Raw genomic sequence first — 22,764 nt, forward strand, 5'->3', positions numbered from 1 at the left:
TTGCATGTATTTCCCCACTCTCATTTCACATCTCTTCCTTGTTTAAGAGCTACTCTAATATTTTTCCTCCACATTTCACAGATTATTTCCCAAACTCATTTTGCTCTGCTTTTCAGTGACTTATCAATTTCTTTCAGAGTAAAGAGGTGAAAATACTCCCTTCACTTGATCAGGAACAATGACAGACTACTCAGCTTAGTTGAATGCTGTAAAACATTATCACTAAGGTGTTATTGTCAGCATCAATGCTTTGCAACAGTTCACTGATGAGTGCTTCTCATTCATATTCATGGAATTGTGTTTAGTAACCTGGTAGGTAAAACAACCCATTCCTCAGTTCAAATAAAAATTACCAAGCCCAAGATATGTGAGTGCCATTGCTCTAGCATAGATTGAAAAACAATGACCTACATTTTTACAGAAAGTTTGTGCAAAACTTATGTGACTTATGTTAAGAGGACGAGCAGTCCTTGTGATACTGGACATCTAGACACTTTTTTAGAGTTGAGCATTTGAAAACTGAGGAACATAATAACTTCCAAGACCTTATTTCTGAATGATGCAAAATAACAATTATGTTTAGCTGATGGAAAGATAAAAAATGCATCAACAAATCATACGCTTCCTGAACATGTTCATTCCCATTATATAATTCTGTACAAGAGCTGAAACGTTTAGCTCTTCTTGGAGCATTTGGCAGAGAAATATGGTTTAACTTGCATTCCATTTTATACCTATGTCCATAAAATGTTAATGCTGCTCTTGATTTAGTCATTTGCAAAACTATATAGTGAAGTTTGTATTGCAGATCATCTTCGGTGAAGTCACTCTCTGTGATACTTTTAAGGAACAAACAGAATTGGTTACAAAAGGTAACAAGAAGTTTTACTTGGCCTAGAACTTGTGATGAACAACCTCATGGCATAGTTAATATGGATTCTGGACACTAAACTAAGAGATAATCATGAAGGCATTCCTTAGTTGTACCAAAAGACATAAAGTATCAGCCTACAAATTAGTTACCTGTTGGCCTTGAGGGCTCTGTAAAATCTGTGCAACTGCAGCAAGGGTGTCTGTGTTAGCAATCTGAGATACCCAAGGATCAGGTAAACTCTGAGCCACATTGGCTGGAGTAACTGGAGTCACAGGTGTTCCTAAAAAAGAGAAAATCCAATATGCCAAATTTAATATACAGACTTAAAAATAGTGTTGGAGAAGAAAAAACGCTGTTGTTATTAAATACTGAGAAAGCACTGCATTAACATCAAGTGAAACCATTTTTCTCAAATACATCTAGAGCTCGTGGAAATAAAGCAGACTCACATCAACATTCCTCAAGCAGCAGAGACTTAGTTTGTGTTACTGTAGTTCACAGCCCTTTCCACTATTGAAACTCTGGGACTACTAACAAAAAACACTGATGAAGGCCAAGTAAATAGGTTTCACACAGTATGCCAAAATGTTAGTGGAAATTAGATATACTAAAAGGTAATTGTTAGCAATCTATTTGTCTGCTAGTCTGACTCTCACTGGACTCGCACTTCATCCCTTGGAGGAGCCTTAAGGATTCTACTAAAAACTTCAACCTGCATCAGCTCGATTCATGAGCATTGCTCATTTTATTCTTTTTCTCAAGAGTAACACTGAGACTCAATCAGCAACCTGATAATTAGCTTCATGCCATAATCCAGAATAATCCTCCACCCCTGCAAACACTTTTGCACTTACAGCTCAGAAGTAGAGATATACTGATGAGTGTTAAATATGACTAGATTACTGTTTTAAAAGGCAACTGGCACCAGAATTTAAGACAATGTCACAGTGGAACTATTATTTCAACAATATAATGTAGTCAAACTAATAGAAATAAAAAAAATACTGAGCTAGAAGATGCAGCAAGGCAATCCAAGAGCTGAAACTTCCATATACCTACTTTCCCAGTGAAAACTAAGGTGGATTTGTCCATCTCACTGCTTTTCAGCATGGCATCAGCAAAAGGTGGGTTACAAAAGCAGGTGAACAGCTGGTGCCAAAACCCAATTCCCATATGGACAATTTCCCATACACCCCAATCGTGAACGAAAAGATCTCCACAAAGTGAAAAAGTTGAAAATCCATTTCCCTGCAATCTACCTACATAAGTAAGGAAGCTGCTTGGAGCATAAAATGATCAAGTCTGCATTTATTATAATGTTTCTCTGTTTCCCTGATCTCAATGGTGGCTATAACAGACTTCTTTCTAGCATTCATTTGGTTTATCTAAAGGAAAACAGTGAGGTATTTCAACATGGTAACAGCCAACATACCACAGCTGATGAAAGTGTTTTGATTCAAAGTACAACTTCAATCTGTTTTTGTTTACCTGGTGTATTGTTGCTCATGGCAGCTGTAGTGCTGGGCAGGACAGGGGTCACAACGGGAGGAGGAATTCCTGCTGCCATATCCAAGAGAGGCTGGATAATTTCACTCTTGAACACATTATTCTTCTGCCATAAATTCAGCACTCTAACAATTTTACTCTAAAATGAAGGAAAGATAACAAAAGACCTGAGTCATGCTTATCTTCTGTAATTCTCATTCTGGAATTCTTAACTAGCAAGGTCAATCTGTCCAGATTGAAGCACCTTCAGGTTTGCAAAGAGTAAGAACTGCAAGAACTGGGTCACACCCAAGATGTCTGAACTATGGCCCTGAGGCCAAGCCTAGACAACTGTGAAGAACCACTATACACACAGTAACATTCTCTCAACTGCAAATGCAATCTCTTAAAACAAAACAAAGGTCTCTGGCTCTTTTGTACCTTTACTCTTGTTAGCCAATATGGAAGGAAAATAATTTTAAGGAAGCATTCTAATACATTACTAATAATTAAAATAGTGAATTATTAGTGTAAAATTTTACAGTTCGTATATATGAACGCAGTTCTGATCTACCTAAGAACCCAGATCATTTATATACACTGAAAAATGGGCATATACTAGTAAGACTGTTAAATATTTTTATTAGAAAAGCAGCTTAATATTTTTCAATCTCTCTTGATGAAGTGAGGAATTTGGAAGTTTAAACTGGAACACAATTACCTGCCTATTGAAAATACCAGTAATATTAAAAAACCCAGCTCATGAGGAAGGAAAAAAAGAAATCAAAATTAAGACTTCATACAATTTCATTAGCTATAATTTGTTCAGCTTGTATTTCCATTACATTTCTTTCTATTACAATAGATGCAATCTATTACATAAACAGATCACTGGTTTCATTTGCTTCCAAATGTTTTTAAAGTTTCACTTCTACCAAAAGGCAAGATTTTGCTTTATTTTGGGGGAAAAAAAAAGTCAGTTGTATTATAAAGAGCCGGAAACTCTTCACAGGATCGGGTGTTTGCTGTCAGAAAGACAGTTTAATTACTTGAGTTCTACAAAACATGAACAAAGAGTACTTAACTGCAGTGTTCAAACCAAAGAAAAAAGTTTTGCCCAACTGCAAAAGGTTACTTAACTTCGACAGAGCGAAGTGCTGAATTTTCACTGCATGAAAGATGTAACTTAGATTTCCCTTAAAGAAATCTCTGAAGGCTTCCACTCAGCATTATGGCATGTGAGCCTTCCTTCTTTGAAAGCTTTGTTTTAAAAGCAGTCCTTGACAAGTTCATCAAAGGCTCTAACTTCCCTCTTCTATCCAGAACAGGAAAATAAAACTCTATGCCTCAGTATCCATCTCTCCCTTGCACTTTTTCTGGGCCAGACAAAGGAATCAGTGGTGTGGTTTTGTTGTTACTTTAAATGAAATGCTACTGCACTTCTGCTTGATTTAAAAACATATTACACATTTGTTCATGCAAAGACAATTGCTGTATTTCTCCATTATGCCTTTTAATCAGATTAAACATCAAAATGCTATAAACCAGGTATATATCTTGGTCTCTGACAGCACATTTTGCTGGGAGAAATACAGGGTAACAATACAGGGTAACTACTTTCACAGGACAAAGACCTTCCTATAATACTGAACCCATATGCAGCACAGCAGGAAGACTTCAGATTGCAAAATACATTTTCCCTTAACTGAGGTGAAAAATACCCTAGAAATGAACGTGACAGGAATTTGGTGGACCATAAACAGACTATGTTTTACTATCCCTCTTCACATCAAACACGTCCAATACAGTACATTAATTGCCATGCATTAAAATATCATGATAAGTGGTGCTATTTTTTTACCCTACAATAAACTGATTATGTATTTTTTAAAACCAGACACAAACTGAGTATTTGCACCCTTGTTCCAATCCCTCCTTCTTCAGTAAGTCAGACTATTTCTGTGTATCTCCCAAAGTAGGAAGCTAAATGATTATACAAAACACACTAATACTGCTTAAGATATACAACTAAATGAATAAAAATGTAAGTTAACTGTCCTGCCTATGTATACATAGAACACTGTAAAACTGGAAGCAGCACAAGTTAATCAAGCAGATAAACATGACTAGGAAAATGTCATTTAACTTAAATAACCTGTTCAGCAACATCTCAGAACTCAGTTACAGAAGAGAAGACCAACATCTTTAGCACAGTTTTTCCAATCAAGTGAAATTTGCAGATCTCAACACATTTTCCTGCAGAGGTCCTAATTACTCCAAAAAGGCAGGAATCCTAAGATAACACAATGTTTGAACTTGCCTTAGTCACCTTCCATGGATACCTTGGGTTTTCAGATCTTTAGGAATGCATACAACTATTCAAAAAATAACCTTTCTCTTCCTGTAGTGTCCTGCCTCATTATTACTTTACTTCATGACTCTGTTACACAAATTTTTGTGAAAGTAATGCCCTTAGCAGTCTTCATCTTTTTGTAGTTATTCAGTGTCCTAGTTTAGCAGGTGGGACCAGTTAACACTGTGTGGGGGTGATCAAAGCTGTGTATTCTACCCCCTCTATTCATTCCCCAAGGACAATGGACCATTATCAGCAGCTGCCCAGGGAGTCATTATCACCTTCACACCCAGCCTGGGGGGGTGTGGCTGCTTGTGGGCCATCAACAGTTCAACAACACCCCCTGGCTCCCAGAGTTAATCACCCATTGTGTGAGTCCCCGCCCTGGGGGAGGGACTGGGTGCTTTCTGAGGGTACATAAGTGGTGGGTAAGAAGACCTCAGGAACCTCTTGTCAGATCCAGAGGAGTGCCAGGACCTTGACATGAGGAGACCACCACTCTTGACCAGACTACAGCCATCACCTGCACCAACAGGTTTTTCACTTCCTTTTGCTCTGGACTTGGGGGAACCACAGGGGTCTCAGCACAAGGGCTAACAAACCCCTTTGGATTGTGCCCCAGGACACTGGGTTATACTGCTGGGTTTTGTGAGTCGAAAGCTATTTCCCTTTGTGTCAGTGTATTTATTGTAATATTATTATTAAATTTTAGCCTCTGACTTATAATCTCTCTCATGGTGAGTTCATTTCCCCTGCTGGTTCACCTTTAAACCAGCACATTCAGTAAGAAGAAACACTAACTAATTTAAGATCAGTGACAAATATGAAGGAATTTAAACTGCCTCACTCTGCTATTCCCAGCCAATCTTTCAGAAACAGAATTTGGTAGCTATCTTGACTGTTGTGATCCACAGAACAGCTGAACTATTGGGTCAGACTATTCAAGTCACACCTTACTTAGTTGTTGCTGAAGCATAGAATCAAAGCATAGAATCAAAGGAAATATCACCTTTCCAAAAGTCTAATTAATCTCATTGGCTGTGTCTCCCCCAATCCTTAAACTCAGACAAGTAAAATTAAGAAATACATATATATGTGCAAGTCTAGAATTACATCACCTCCAGCAAGCAAAAGGTGAGATCAAAATCTTTATTCTTTATAAATAACACACTAAAGATTGTTTTAATTAGAAAAATCTCTAAGTGGTTTACCTTGTCATCACCAGGACAACGGTACAAGTTCTGGAAAGTGCTGATGATGTTATTGCTGAATCTTGGAGCAAATACATCCTTTTCCTGTCCAAACTGATGTCGGGACTGTCTCACAATGGAGTCAATGACATACAGACCAGGCACCTTGTATTCTGGTTTGCACTATAAAGAATGACAATATAAAATAAATGTATGTGAAAAAAAAAACCAAAACATTAATGGCAAAGTAAATATGAGCAGTACTCTCTAATTTTTAAATGGATCCAAGTATTACTAAAATCTTCTCTACTTAATAAATTGTCCTGGAAAACAAACTTTTTCAACATCATCTAACTTTTAATGTTCAAATTATCACATTTATATGCATTCTGCAGATATATAAATGGTTTTAGATTTCCTACCACTAAAAAATTAACTTCTTAAAATCTAGCTATGAAAAAAATTAACACACAGATCACATACCCTTTTTAAATGTACACTATATTTTAAGAGAAGTGCATAAAGCATGACCAAATTCTTAACAGTACAGTTAGACTAGCTGTAAATATAATACAAGATATTTTTGTCCTTCTTTATGATCAAAGTTACCATTAAAGTTAAAATGTATTTATTTTATTTTACATTGTTGTAATTAGTCTGTGGTATATCCTCTCCTGCAGAAGAAAAATGTATTTGTTTCTCTGATAGTATACCAATGGTATTTATTTTGGAACTCTGGACAACTTTCAAAATTTACAAAATCACAAAAAATTTACAATTTATAAAGCATGTCTGCTAACTATAATACTAATTACTTAGGTAATTTTACTTTCTTCACAATTAAGGCTAATTTTTTTTAATTGCAAAGTAATTACACTGCATTACTGCAACCAGTTTTAAGACAGAACACAAAGTGGTTCAAAAATACAACGAAGTCATCTTTAGAATTTATAATGCCAAGGAGGAGCAAGCCTGTGTATCCCCAATATAAGATGAGACAGCTTTTACACACAAATATTTACTTATTTTCTGAGAGAATAATCAGTAAGATAAGTTGATTACTCAGAGAAATTAAGTCTGGCTCTCTAATGGAATAGCCTCACATATATGATTAACTGGTCATTTGACCCCCAAAGCGATGTTTTGCCAGAGAAGAAAACACTCAACCAAAATGACAATAGACCAGTTGAGTTTTGTAAGTGTCAAAAAATGAAGACTGTCATGGGCCTTATTTTGTTTGAAGTTTCAGTAAACTCATGAGATTAATTCTGAAGAAAGAATGCTAGAGCTGTAATCAACAGCAAACCGAGATGGCACTGACATCACTCTAGACAGGTCTATGGTAGATTTAATGGAAGCTACATCATCTTGAAGTGACTTCTTTCAGAAAAACAATCCAATTATCTTCCAAACACATAGTTTAAGTCCTTAGATACCAAATTGGCTTTCATCTGCTCATCTCTCATTCTACTAAAGTAAAAATTTACTATTTAATGTTATTAATAAATTGCACGTTTCACCAAATTGCTCATGAAATACTGAAAAAAACCTTCATCAACACCGCCAAAAGGAATAATTTAATGACTGAGTAATGATTAACAAGGTAATCAATAAGAACATACATCTGCCTGCTCTAACCAGCAATGAACCATGCAGAACTCCCTCACTAACTAGTACTGGGCACTGAAGGCAAATGTGTAAAGATAACTCCTACTCTTTAGTAGCTTTTGGAAGTGTCACAACCAACAAGTCCTACTCCTGACAAAGTGCCTGCCATTCTTTCATTCAGAGGATAAAACTTCACTCCTGCCTCTCAATATAGAATTGCCAATCACAGCTACTACAACTAAAAATGCAGTATTTGGAACTCAGTTCTGAACTAATTTCAGAACGTGAAACTGCAAAGTGCTCCTGATCAGAGATGGGTAAGATGTACACCCGCTCTCCTTCTCCTGTGTTCAACTGTAGCACTAAACAGGGACCAGAGGATATCGATCCCTTTTCACAGAGGTGGAAGAAACCAGAGCCAATGCCCCAGAAGACAACTGCTTGAGAAAAAAGTAGCAGTGTTGGTACACTACTAATCTTTACTATTGCCTTGAAACATACATATGACACCTTTTACACATACAACTGATGTACTACTACATAAGTAACTAATCCATGAATGGTTCTGAGAAAGTTAAAAACAGCAGGCTGAAGCTGTTACACTGCAATTACGCTGCCCAAAAGGCACCACAGAACACACTGGATGCCAAGGAATAAAAGTTAATGACAAAGACAGGCGACCAACATAGAGTAATTTAGACTGTTTTGTAAAAAGGATAACAAAGGAATATTGCATCCAACATTGCAGCATTAACAGCCTAACTACTCTAGAGTGTTTGTCAAAACTAAAAGGCAATTTGATCATAATTTACACCCATTTACAAAAAGAAAAGAAATTCATCACCAAAATGATCAACCAAACAATCAGGTACAATGCAGACAAGATGGAAAGACTAACAAATTAGAATCCATGCATTTCCAACTGGAAGGGAAATGTAATTTTACCCAAGAATAATTAACTGTTCCAAGAAAATAAAGTGCTGTAAAATTCTTTTTTATTCAGAATCTTCATATTAATACTATCATTGTCCCAAAAAGTAATTCTAGTCTAGCCATATAAATATTTTTTGTTTTAATTTACTAGCAGGAACCACTGACTGAAAGTCTGCATCTTCTGCTACAAAGAGAGGATGAGGCTGAATGGTCATCTTCCCTTCAGTATTAAAATCAATGAGAAAACCTGGGAGAAAATGAAAAGCAACTGTCACCAGCAAAACCACAGTCAACTGTTTTGCCATTAGCTGTTTACGTGGGCTATGATGACAGTCTCTTTTAACATTACATGAATACGTACAGAACTAGTCTTGAAACAGTATTCACAGTGATTCAGATCAAAGAACAAAATGAGAACAAAGTATTTGTCTTTCTGCATCATGAGTTATGATCAGCTGCTGATCACTAGCAGAAACTGAATGTGACTAAACCAGAAATAAACTAGTACATGCTAGAAATATTAATCCATATGTATACCAAAAAAACCAATGGTGTCCAATACTTTCTAGTCCAAAGTGAGGGAATTTTTTTGCTAACACAAACAGCTGTGATTGACTTACCTTTTGAATGAATTTCTCAACACTCTGTACAACATGCTTGTAGAACTGAAAAATAAAATAGTATTTCAATAGAGGAGAAAATCTTGTTATTTGAAGATGCAATTACTTGTTCAAGTATACTGATATATTGATAGCAAAACCAGAAGAAAAAACTTTGGGTTATTAAACAGCAATGCAGTAACTACAGCAGAATATGCAGTCTTCCTTAGAACATTTAACGACAGGTAAGAGTTAGTATCACTTTTCCTTGCCTTCTGAAGGTTTTCTTACACTGGATTTTTTGAACAATATATCCTTACTTAGTGAAAACTAGAAGAATAATAGAGTTGTTCCTTCAAAAACATGAGATTATACCACTGCACATGACTGAAGATGTAAGCCTAATGTTATTAAACCTATCACTTGCCTGCATTTCATTTAAATGTTCACTTTAGTACTCTAAAAATAGGAGCAAAGAAGATCTTATAAAATCTACTGAATACTTTTTCTTTAAACTTAGCCTGAGTTTTGTGGGATTTTTTTAAATTTCACACATAATCACAATGGCTCTAGATCATCATCTACACAATTACATATTCTTACTGAAATGGTAAGAGTGGAAGCAAGATTTCCAAGTTGAGTACATGGTAAAACATTTCAGTATCAATTAAATGCTTAATTAATACAACCACGTACCATCATTTACTGCTTGTTTATGCTCAGTACAAGTTTTTAGCATTTTCATTATACTGACACAGACAGGCTTTAACTTACATAGACATATTAAAAAAAAAAGCTCTCGAATTTCACTTTTCTGACATCAAATTGCTCTCTCCCAATTACCCAAAACATCAATATGGATTTCATTACCTGTAAATACACCTGCATTCTCAGCACAGGAATGTAGATAGGAAGACCATAAGTTCAGTCTTTTTTGCTTTTATATTCTATTCCAGCTCTCCAGTTTTCACCGAGTTTCCACTTGTTTCAATGCTTAACACTAATGGCATACTTTTTCCTTTACCACTGTGGGGTGATGGGCCCTGATAAGGCCTGATGATGGGTGCTCCAGCAGGGAACAAAAAGCTTTCAAACTGATGAGATTAACAAAGGGTGGAGTGATAAAAAATAGCATGGCTTCCCTTGGGATATCTTCTATAACTGCTCAAAGGAGCCACGTCCCCTCAGGCATCTGTATCACCCCACCAAAAGATTGACATTTAGTCACACAACCCACATGAAAGAAGAAAAAAAGGTATAAAAAGTGTTAGGAGTTTAAACTCCAGTAGGAGAGGCAAAAATGCCAGTGTTTCTGTGAGGGTAACTGCTGCAGCTTGTCCTGTCTCCTCCTCCTCTTGGAACAATGTAGGGGTGAGGAGACCATGTGCTTTCTATGTTTTCTAACTTTACTTTCTTCCTTTATACATTCTATCTTACATCTTATGCTAACAGCTACTTTGATTCTTTATAAGCATTTCCTTTACTAAATGTGTTTTGCTACCTTAATACTAACAACAGTAACTTGTTTCACACTTTGCTACTTTATATTGGTTACTGCTTTTTGCTATTCTTACTTTATAAGACCAGCTCTGTTTTGCAACTACAGTAACTTGCTTTACTTTCAATGTGCAGTTTCTTTTTCAACATGTGTGTTGATAAAAAGCAGCTCTGCTCTTTCTTTTTGTTTTGTGTTACAGAGAGTGGTGTGCAAGATATTTTATTGTCCTATGTTATTGAGAGAGTGTCTAGATAAGTGCTTCAGGTGGCTGTGTTTTTAGTTAGTAATTCTTTGTTGCCAGTTTCTGTCTGTTGTGAAAATGGGATACATTGCTATATTGTAACTTGAGTTTAGTGTTTGTCTCTGTAGAATGTGTTTTGTGCTGGTTTCTTTTGGGGTCAATTAAATACAATCTTGCAGCTGAATGTTATCATCGGCAAAGCAGAACCCACAATAACTGTCACATATTTGTATTAGTAAATGTTGTTTCGGGAGCGGTTGTGAGAAAAGTTCTTTTCTGGCTTAAGTGTGGCTTCATATTAGAAGTCAGAATCCCTTCCAACCTGTGGGCTGTCCAGTAGTTGACAGTGTTGGGAACATAAGGCTCTGATTGTCTAGAAGCGCTTATTGCTAATAATTTTCTCCCTAGCTTAAGTGTGGCTTCATATCAGAGGTCAGAATCCCTTCCAACCTGTGTGCTGTCAGTTAAAAGACAGACAGTGTTGGGGTACATAAGGATCTGATTGTCTGGGAGCGCTTACAGCTAAGAACTTTTAATTAATACAGCTAAGACTAGAAATCTTTGTAATTCTGCCTCCCTCCTCCCTTTCACGTGACAACCATTTTTCAGTGACATTTTCTGTTGCTCCATTGCTATTTGGCAATTAAATTTTAGTTTGTGGCAGGAATAGTCTTTAATGAGTGTACTAATGCTAAAATTTAAAAACAATTTGTATCCAAGCAACATAAAAACTGAAATCTATGAACAACATGCATTAAAAGGTATGCTAGGAATTTAGAAAAATGAACAGCTCTATTGATCCAAGGCATGCATACATTATAGGGGGGTTGGGGAGAGGAGAGGCAAGAGTGAATTGTAGTTTTCTATTTATTCATCTGTTCACAGTCATGACAGTGTTTCCTTTTGAAATTGAGGAAAAAACCCTGTCTTTCAGATCTGATAGAAGAGTTAAGTTGGTATAATTCTATCTCACATATGACAACCAGCAAATGAAAGTCACACTACAAATTAAGCCCTTTGCTGCACTCCTGAAAATTCCCTCACTATCACATTTGATTGTAACTTGGAAATTGTATACACAACAAGGGAGGGGGAAAGTTCTGAAGGTAACTCTTCACACTATTAAAAAACATTATTTGGACAAGTATGAGAAATGTAGAAGAGGTCAAAAGATTTCTTACCTTTATAGCCTTGATTGCTGCCTTGGTGATCTGTGTCATTTTAGCTTTAGAAATGGGTGGCTTATAATCATTTAGCGAGTACAACTGCCAGAAAAAAGGAAAAAAAGTTACCATATTCTGCAGTTGTAAGCAGTATAAAAATACATTGTTTTTCCACAAGAAAATACCATTTTAAATTTTCATTTGCTTTTATGTATCATGCAAGAAAAGACATTCCTATTTAAGAAAAAATAAAAAAGCTCAATACAATATAATGTAAGATTTAAAAAGCCTAATAAAAGAGAGCAGGTTTTTCTTTGCAATGGTCCCTACATATAACTAGTTTTACCAGCACTAAATACTGCAGACATTGCAGGTTATTTTACAAAATAAATACACACAACACACAAATAGGGTAGCTTTCTAGGGAAAAGACATTAATATACTTGAGTATCTTTATGTAAGCACAACAAACTCATATACCCGCTGAGCTAAATACTTTTATTTTCCGTTAGGAAAACAAATGAGCCTGTAGCAATTTTGCCACTTCAAACAGATGGAAAAAAGTATAGACTTCATTCATTCACTGCATTAACTCAGAAAAGTTATGTACCGGAAGCATTACAAATGCTTAAGCAAAAATCCAGCTGGGTTCTCAATTTTAAACACAGCTTCTTGGCTTCATTAATATCTAACCACCAAAAATGACCACAGCAAAGAGGTAGTCACGTTTTGCAACAATGTTCTCCCCAGATGCACCATTAACTCTATTTTCACTAGTATATCCATCTCCTAGCAGAAGCAATCCAGCATGGAAAGTATTCATGAGGAAGTTCCTACATAGTGAAAATTTACAAGAACTAAATTCACATCTGTGACTGATGGGTGGTAATTGGAACAACTTCCTTCACACTGAGTCAGGACTCGCTCACCCAAGGCTATTTACTTGCTGTGCAAAACTCCAATTATTCACACTATATGATTTTGAACAAAAATGCTGCTCTTTTCTCTTTCAGCTCTAGGTGTTAACAGAGAAGAGACTGGTTAGTATTTGCCACTTTCATACATAAAAAAACCAGATACAAAATGCCAAATCATACTTAAGGATATTCTTGACTTATATTGTATTTTTGTTTACGACACACAGGTTTAGGAAACAAGTTAGATTAAAAATACAGTCCTGATAATGGGAATGACCATCCATAAGGAATTTTTTCATCTCTTCGCTAAAGGCAGGAAGAATTGGAGATCTTCCATAAAATGGTCATTGAAATAGAAACGAAGCCAAAAGACCCCTTTCCTACTACACAGCCTGAAATTGTAATACATTGAATCAGATTAATATTCATACAGATACTGTAACTTTTGTAACCTCCTAGTATTTGCTCAATTTGTGGGAAACTGCGAGCTCAGAAAATGTAGTTCAGAATTATTTACATGTAATAAAGTAAAATGTAACAGTAAACAGGATCACACAGTAGAAAGGATTAGACAATATTAAATATAGGCCTTGCTCCCCATGTTGCTTATAATTTATCACTTTGAAGAAAGCAAGCAGATATTCTTCCATTGTATTTGAATTTCCAAGAGACAAGGATTTCTTCTCCCTGCAAACATGAGATGCTTTTCTTTCTATCCTTTCCTCTCAAAATCAGTTTTAAGTAAAACCTCCTATAGCTGTCAAAAGACAAACCAAAAAAAAAATGGTTTGTCCAAGCATGTGTCTCAGCTTGCAAGGATTTTCATTAAAACTGTGAAATTATAACTCATTCACAGCTGGACATATACTTTTCAAACAACTGTTACTTCTCACTAACACTAATTGCTGTTGCAGAATTTTCTGACTTACTTATGTGCTGCTTATACAACAAAAAGCAATACACTTCTAGAATACAGACATATAAACGCTCCTCACCACCATGGGGAAAAGGGAGAAAAAAGGCAGAAAACCAAGAGTCTCCAATAAGCTTCTTATTTGTTTTATACTCAGAATTCACTGCTCAGCTGCCAGTTATTCCTCAGTGATTACCAATCTGTGGGTCACTCATCCTGGCTACTATTTGGCTGCTTGATGTGCAACTGCCGAAACATTTTGCTTACATTCTGTCTCTTAGCAGAGTCACTTTGGGTATTCCGGGTCAGGGCTCTCAAAGCCCAAAACACTAGTTAGTAAAAGCTATTCACAGATATGTAAGTAAATATGAAAACAGCCTAGATGCTGGAAGCCACCTTGACAATCTGAAAACAATCTCAGAAGAGATCAGCACAGCAGCTCCTTCACCTGTGACATACACAGTTATAAGGAGGCCGAACCTCCCACAGATATGCTGGGATCACACTTGACCAATCCATCAGCTTTGATATAATCAGGGCAACAATGGGGCTGTTCAAAGTTTCAAGAAAGCTACTACACAGTGCTGGGAAACACTCAAGAGTTGCACACAATGGATTCTGAAACATTAGCTGTGTGCAGTCACATAACTTAGCACCACAAAACTGGAATATGCCAGAAACCAACAGGGTAACACAGGCTGTTAGCTAGCATCCTGTTATTTTATTTCAGGTAGCAGAGAGGCCTATGTAGCAGTAACGACTGACAATTCAAGGTAATAGAGGAGACAGGGGGGAAAAAAAAGGAACGAAAGAGTATAAATTCACTTCTGTAGAGACAGATTTTAACAGTCATTAAAAGGAAACACAGATCTCAAATTAGAGTACCTGGAAGAAGCCAAGAAAAGAAATCACACTTGTAAATTATTTTTCCTTAATTGTATTAAATAAATTTTTTATTAACTATAGAACATTTCATTTTGAAAAGTATATTCACTTGGAAAAAATGGTGATTGCCTTGTCCCAGCTGCAGGAGGACCATGCCACATGGGCCCTTTCCTCAAGCCTGCCAGGGTCACTCTGGATTGTATCCCTTCCTTCCCTCAAGCGTATCAACTGCACCTCAGTGCTGAGGCTGCACTCAATCCCACTATGTCATTAAAAAATAGACATTAAATAGTATCAATCCAAATATGGACTCTTGAGGAACTCCGTTTGGACACTGAGCCATTAACTGCATCTCTTTGGATGCTGAAATCCAGCCAGCTCCTCATCCACTGAACAGTTCATCAATCAAACCCAATGTTTCTACTGCTGAGCTTACTAGAAAACCAAGATTTGGTTGCCCCTCTAGTAATGAAAACGTGTTTTTCATCTAGCATAGATGATGTCTTTTAAGACACTGGGCATTTGAAAAATAAGGAGTTAGACACCTATACTAATTTTAAAACTTGTGCTTATGCTCTAGTTCATTTTTCCTGTACACCCTTCCGTACATATGTTCAGCTAAAACAGTTTGCTCTCATTACTTCCTGGTCTTAGTTTTGTAAGGCATTCATGCTTGTTGGCAGAAGGTAAGTGCTTGCCCTCACATAAAAGAAGCCTTTAAACAAACCAGGAAAAAAATGACAACATGGCTAAATAGTAAAGTCAGGGAAACTACCTGAAGTAAAATTACACACTTGAGAAAATCAGTAGCAGTATTCAAAGAGCATGGGTGTGCTGGTTTAAAGGTGAACCAGCAGGGGAAATGAACTCACCACGAGAGAGATTATAAGTCAGACCTAAAATTTAATAATAATATTACAATAGCAACACTGACACACAAGGAAATTGCTTTCAACTCACAAAACCCCAGCAGTATAACCCAGTGTCCTGGGGCACAAACCCAAGGGGGTTGGTTTGCCCTTGTGCTGAGACCCCTGTGGCTCCCCCAAGTCCAGAACAAAAGGAAAAGAAAAACCTGTTGGTGCAGGCGAGGGCTGTGGTCTGGGCGAGAGCGGGGATCTCCTCCTGTCAAGGTCCTGCTGCTGCTCTGGATCCAACGAGAGGTTCCCGAGGTCTTCTTACCCACCCCTTATGTACCCTCAGGGAGCTCTCAGTCCCTCCCCCTGGGCGGGGACTCACACAATGGGTGATTAACTCTGGGAGCCAGGGGGTGTTGAGCTGTTGATGGCCCATTAGCAGCTCTGCCCCCCTCAGGCTGGGTGTGAAGTGATAATGGCTCCCTGGGCAGCTGCTGCTAATGGCCCATTGACCTTGGGGAATGAATAGAGGGGGTAGAATACACAGCTTTGATCACCCCCACACAGGGTTAGCTGGTCCCTCCTGCTCAACTAGGACAATGGGGAGAAGTAGGAGTGACCATAACTCTGCCTGGCAATGTATATGTAAAAGATAATGCAATCAAGTTTGAGAAACAAACAGGACAAAGCATAAAAATCAGCACTTTTCAGAATGGAGAAGGAATAGCAGATCCTTGAAAGTATTTCCTCAGGACAATCAGCATATAAGGATTCATAAGAGAGAAAGCCCTACAAAAAACAACCGTCCAGTTATCTTTTTCGATCTACACACTAAGGAAAAACCTTGGAGTCTTCTCACACCAGAATCCTCCTCAAGGGGGTTTACAAGAAGGTAAAGAACAAGCTCACAACCTAACAAATAATGATGTATTAGAACAGAACTCAAGAATGAAGGACTTAGCAGCCGTGATTCATTAAGTCTCATTTAAAACAGTCTCAATCTTGTACTTCTCAGAGACAGGAAAAGCAACATGCATTTCTGACAAGGGCTCAAGGCAAAAATTAGGAAACAATAGATCAGTCAAAAGTTTGTACCAGAAAAAACTGTATGGATTACTTGAAATAAAGGTTAGTGGGCAGACAGATCACTCCATGAAGCTATTGTAAGGAAAAGCCACATCTCAGTATCCTGTCCTTTTCTGAAAGATTCAATAAGCACACTGAGAAATCACTGATGCAAGACCACTTCAACTACCAAGATACACTTAACAATGATGTCTTACAAAAGACTCCAATGAAACTATGATGTCCTAAACCGGCCCTTGCATGACAAACAGTCCAACCAATTGCTTCTTAAATACAGCCAGAAAACAGTTTAAATAAAGTCATTTAATGTATCATTAAATGAACACCCAGTAGAGTCCTGCTGGTGCCTGTGCCATCACCTATATTGTGGTTAGGACAAAGTCAGACTATCAAAAGTTGCAGAGGAACTTTGGAGACACTACTGAGTAATAAAAAGGCAGACAAATTAAGCATGAGTGCACATGAAGTAGTGGATGCTTGCTTTGAAACTGGCTATTGCCATTCAGGAAAAGGGATCTTCTGACACATTAGACATTTCTTTGAAGGCATCAACTCAAGAGTAAATCAGAAAAATCTCAGCAGTAAATGCAGCAAATGGAATTTGAGAACCACATTATTTAGGTGACTATATCAACCTACAGGGCACTGTCAACCTCTCAGTACTTCTGGAATTTCTGCCCTCACCCTCTAATCTCCAAGGCTGGCATGAAATCATTAGGGATAACTAAAACTGTGGAGAAGCTTTTAAGTGAAGAACAAAGGTGTTTTGGACTCTTCAGCCTGCAAACAGGATTACTAAGAGATGGCATCTGTCAATACAATCTGAACAGTGAAGATCAACTGGGAAGGACTGGACCTGAGAAGCACGAGATGAGCAGGGAGTGCGCAAGAGTTGGGCCGTTGGATGTGGCTTCAGAGTGCCCAGTGTGTGGGGTTGTCCTTAGCCTGGAAGTTGTGCCTACGAGGGAACTGAAACTGACTCACTCCTGAACTGTTATCTCCAACTTGTTAAGTCTTTGCGCTGATACCATAACAAAACACACCCACTGTTTTAAATACCTGTATAAAATAGTCAGCTATCTGTATGTTAGTATAAAATGTAGCTCTCCATTTAAAAGACCTTATTCAAATGAAGTTTGAGCCGTATCACATCAGGCAGCTGCATTTTTTCCACAGTATAAATCCAGTTCATTTCAGAGGAGCGAAAATGAAACACTGTAATCTTTAACTGGCAGATAAAACCAGGAGAAATTTCAGAGGTTCTGAAGTGCAGTAGTCACATTTACAATGTAAACTGAAGACAAAGGACCTTATGCAAACTTTTAAAAAACCCGAACATGCTTTAGAGCTGAGCTACCATATGATTCTGTGAATTATGAAGAAAATCTGCCATTTGCTAGCTACTTACCTGCTTTTCTGGAGAAACATCAACTCAAATGAAACACCACCTCAAAAAGACAAACTGATCAGTATTTCTTTAAACATCTGATTACTATTGAAAGATATTTGACCCACTGACTAAATCTGTTTTTTCTAGTTATCTTCCTAAGATCCCTGTTGGAAGGATTTGCACCATGAAAGCATCTGCATCATTTCTTATGTGAAAAACGAGTAAGTACAGAAATTTGCTGTTGAAATCTGAGGCACTACTGTGGAAAGCAGTAAACTTTGTGAAGGCCCCTTTTAAAAGGTACACTAAGAACTTCTCTCCAAACACTGTGCATCTATCACCAGTTGATAACATACATATTTTGATTACCTATCAAAATTTCATTTAAAAACCATCGTACACATTGATGGATCAATTCATTTTTCCTATTCATTTAGTAACTGATTTTACACCAGAAAAAAATATGCAAATCTAAATAAAATCAAAATTTACCTCCCACTTATCCTAATATCTAAGGGAGAGAAATGGTCTCCTGATATTTGCCCGGAAAAAAGCAGTGATGCAGAGAGCTGTGTATTCACCCAAGAGTCAGTACAAAGCTCTCCTGAGCAGTCAGCACAATACAAACACATTTGGGAGAATGCTGCTGCAGTAAGACAGACTGACTTGGAATAAACTGAAAAGTTAAATCCTGGTTAAAAAACTGAACCAAACCAAAACTGTAAATACCCACTAAAAAAATTATACAAAGCTTTGTTTTGTACTGTCCATTTTTGAACTCTGGCACATTATTCAGAAAACTAAAGGTGAGACATTTCCCCTTTGATGTGGATGGCACTATCACACAAGGATAAGGAAGGAACAAAGACTAAACTTCTAGAGAATGGGTGGTGGAGGGCGGGGATGAGGCAAGTAACACAATCAGTGACAAGTCACAAGGAGTCTGACTGCAATGCTAAGGGAAACAATTTTACAACTGTTAGCTCAGGTTTTCAAAAAACCCAAGTGTTAAATAATTAAGTTAGAAAGAGCATTAATGTATGATGTCTGTATGGCCTTTTGGGAATAATTTTATTTTCCTCTGTGAGAAAAAGTACAGGCAAAGTAAAGAGAATACTTTCAAGTTAAAAGTACCAGTGTTTTTTTCAAGTCAGCACAGGAGCATACATTTGATTTCAATGTCAATGAACATTCACCTATCAGTTTATTCTAGAAATCTGTGGACAAGACTCTATGCTGCCTACCTCAAGTATTCCAGATGACTGAAATGCACAACTCTAAATATATTGCCAACAAAACAGAAAACTACAAAATACAAATGAACATTAATCTTCTCAACCCATTTATAGCTAAAGGTAACATAGATCAAATTTACAGTGCATTTGTTGGGGGGTGAGGGAAGTTGTTTCACTGCTTTCCTGTACAACAACTCTATCCAGCCATGTCCTACACATACTGGCATTCTAATAATTAGGTGTAGAATAATCAATAAATCTTTGATAGAAGCAAGTATGTTTAATCAAACACTGAATATAAATGGCAGGAAAACCTTAAAGGGAAGGCCTGCATGTGAATGGCACTTCAGGGACAAAATGAAGCCACATAGATACAGTTACTACAAATCCTAATTTGTCTCAGTGAAAGCAATTCCCAGAGTCATAATCTTGCAAAGTAAGGATCAGATGCCAGCCAAATGTCCAAGTAAAGCACATAACACCTTATGATACACAGAGCACTGAAAATCTGAAAGATGATTGAAGTAACAGTCTTAACAATGGATTCTAAGACTACCTCTAAACTTGTTCTGTTACTGTTTTAATTGTAAAAATAAAAGTTGCACTAAGTTTGTACCCTAACTCAACTGTACTTGAACTAATATCAACACAGCAGGTCAAACTTGTATCAAATCTCCTATACTCTCAGTAATTCCTCCCCATGTCTCTTTAGTAGATGTGTAACATCTACTCAATCCACCTTGAAATCACACCTCAAAAAACCATCCCTATTTGACTGTACTTAGCTCTCTTAACTCAGCCCTGTGTCACAGCAAGACAGTCAGTAGCATGACTAACTGACACAGAAAAGTGAAAAACTCACTGTAGGAGCTTATATTGTTAACCAAGTCTATTGCTTAACAGGAATGTCATGCTGAAAAATTCTCACAGGAGGACCTGAGACAGAAACACAGGCTCAGGTGTGCTTGTTGATCCTGACTCATGCCCATGCTCTGGGAATAGTGGAAGACCGACTCACCATATAGATATCAAATATCCACATTGCTTCTCCAGATCCTCCGCAATATCCTGAAATTGCATATACAGTCCCTTTTTTATTTACCTTCCACATCCAAAGCCTCCTCAAAGTATTGCTTGGCTCTTGCCAAACTTTGCCAGCCCCAGTCAGCTTGGCTATTTCAAGTGTAAGAGCAGAAGTCTGAGAGCACAGACCTGGGAACTGTTTAAAGCTCCTGTCCAGTTCTGTCTCTGAGCTGAGAGGGAGCAGCCACTCCTACCAGGACCCCAACGAAAGGGATGGTTACTATCAGAGCTGCTTTTTTCTGTCTCTTTCTACATTCTTGTAATAATTGATGTTTATCTCCCCATTTTTTAATTCTTGTTTGCTTTGCTGCTGTTTGGGGGGGAGGTTGTGGTTTTTTTCCTCTCCTTACCACTCCTCCTTTTCTTTGTGCCAGGGCATGTTAGAAAATGTGCTACTTACTAATGAATGCTACTAGTTTAGAGAAAACTAACAGAAAAAGCATTCCATAGATTATGTTTATGAAAGGTAACATACAGTTGTCATTTTAGTGACACTTCCTTTGGAAATTCTAGCTACCTGCAACCTACAGCTCAGTGATTCCTGAGACAGCACCAACTCGTCCTTTTCATAAAAATTTCTAAATTCCCACATATAGGGAATTCATGTAAACTGTTAGCATGTCCAACATCTTTTGGCAAAGCCACATAGTTTAATTAAAATCTGTGCAAAGAAACTCCTTTTTTTTTGTTTGAACCTGTGCTCATTAGAGACACTGGACTTACTGGATTAGAAAACACAGTGATTGACCTCTTCTGTATCCCCAGTACTACAGACCTCTACTCCCTCATCTTCCAGTCATTTCTGTTGTAGCTCAGAAAGTGTATTAATATTTAACAATTTCTCATACAGGCCTGTACCATTTTTTTTTACTGTTCTTTCTCTGTATGCGCAGTCTGACAACATGGTCAGGTTAGGTACAAACCGGACTACACGAGGAATATGATAAAACGTTACAGACAGTGTAGTGAGTTTCTATTTATTTCCTAATAATTTCCAAGACTCTTAATTGTGCTTATGATTCCTGCTGAACCTTGGACAGACATTTCCATTTCAATTTTAAGAATTCATTAATTAACAAATTATATCATTTCAATGCCCATCACTGTGTACATGAAGTCAGGGTTGCCTTTTTCATACTCTCTCCACAACCTGCACTACCACACTAACTTTAGGAAACTGCAGGCTGCTATCAAACAGTCAGTGCAGTGATGTCCTTTTGAAATCCTTCAGTACCAACATCCTGAATAACTTTGTACTGTCAAGAAACTTTTTTGGCCTCATTCTATCACTCTTTCACAGCATTGACAAATAAATTGAAATGCATGGATTCTCAGAACAAAACTATGTAAGATTTCATCATGAAAACAACTTATTTCTGCACATGTCACCCCTTTAGCAGTCATTCATCAATTAAGGATACATTCTCTATGGCAATACAATTTTTATTCAAATTTCTGTGAATGGATCTTCACAATTATTTTTTGAAAATCCAAGTAACATCACCTAGTTCTTCCTGGTCCACATGCTTTCTAATTCTCTCTAAGAACTCTCATACATACATTATTACATGACATTACTGTCTTTCACAGAAGTCATAGCAATTCTTCCTCATTCTAACATATTCACCTGTTTCAAACAAATTCAAATTGCTCTACTTATTTCTCTCACCACCTTCAACTGAGGTATCTTGTCTGTTCTTACACAAGGGAAAAAAAAAAAACAAACAAAAAAGCCCTAGGACTCAATTTTTAGTATCATATCCTAAAGTAAGCACTTCTTCCATACCACTCTCTCCACTGAAGTCAATCAATATTATCTGGAAATAGATGGGAAATTGGCCTCACAGGGATTTTATATACATTTGTTGGTCAATGGGAAAAGTGTCTTTTCCTCCCTTAGAATTCACAGGTTCAAATGCAACAATCTACACAGATTTATTACCTAAATGTACATTTATGTAACATACCCAGAAAAAGACCAGGCTAGCAAATAAAGCCAATTATATTCATAATTCTGTATTTTCCTCTGATTAAAAAAAAATTGTACAGCAAAAAGTAATGATAGTGAGAGGTAAGAAACTGCATAAAAGGCAATATCCCAGAGTACATAAAAGTTAATAGTATTGTTAGTACTCTTTTTCCCCAATATAATTCTAAATAAACCAAGTCCTATTTCCAAATAGAGGAAAAAATATGGGCTTGCTCAAAGATTTAACGAGCTATATGAATGATATGTTGGGATGGGGGGGAAATGCAAAGACCAGATTGAACCAGTGAATTTCTGCTCTGTATTTGTTTTTTCATTTCTGTTAAGAAAAGTCGTCTTCAAGAGAAGCCTGACTGAAGGTCAGCACATTTCAAATTTTCATCAGTCAGTAATGCAAACAATACTTTTGTCATTTCAACTGCAATTCAGAAAGTACTTAAATCTATTGTAAATATCTGTCAAAAGCA

The 22,764-nt window shown here is 37.1% G+C and overlaps 1 protein-coding gene across 2 annotated transcripts in view; it reads right to left on the reverse strand.

Annotated features, from left to right (window-relative positions):
• SCAF8 (SR-related CTD associated factor 8) overlaps window positions 1-22,764 on the reverse strand; it is a 90,496-nt gene that overhangs the window by 57,094 nt on the left and 10,638 nt on the right. For both annotated transcript variants that reach the window (XM_071549273.1, XM_071549272.1), the window contains exons 2-6: window positions 11,963-12,046; window positions 9,064-9,108; window positions 5,924-6,085; window positions 2,363-2,519; window positions 1,024-1,154 (exon numbers count right to left, since the gene is read on the reverse strand). In XM_071549273.1, coding sequence (XP_071405374.1) covers window positions 1,024-1,154; window positions 2,363-2,519; window positions 5,924-6,085; window positions 9,064-9,108; window positions 11,963-12,046 — 579 coding nt within the window. The remainder of the gene's footprint in view (window positions 1-1,023; window positions 1,155-2,362; window positions 2,520-5,923; window positions 6,086-9,063; window positions 9,109-11,962; window positions 12,047-22,764) is intronic.

This window comes from Pithys albifrons, chromosome 2 (genome assembly GCF_047495875.1).
Source record: "Pithys albifrons albifrons isolate INPA30051 chromosome 2, PitAlb_v1, whole genome shotgun sequence".
Classification (NCBI taxonomy): domain Eukaryota; kingdom Metazoa; phylum Chordata; class Aves; order Passeriformes; family Thamnophilidae; genus Pithys; species Pithys albifrons.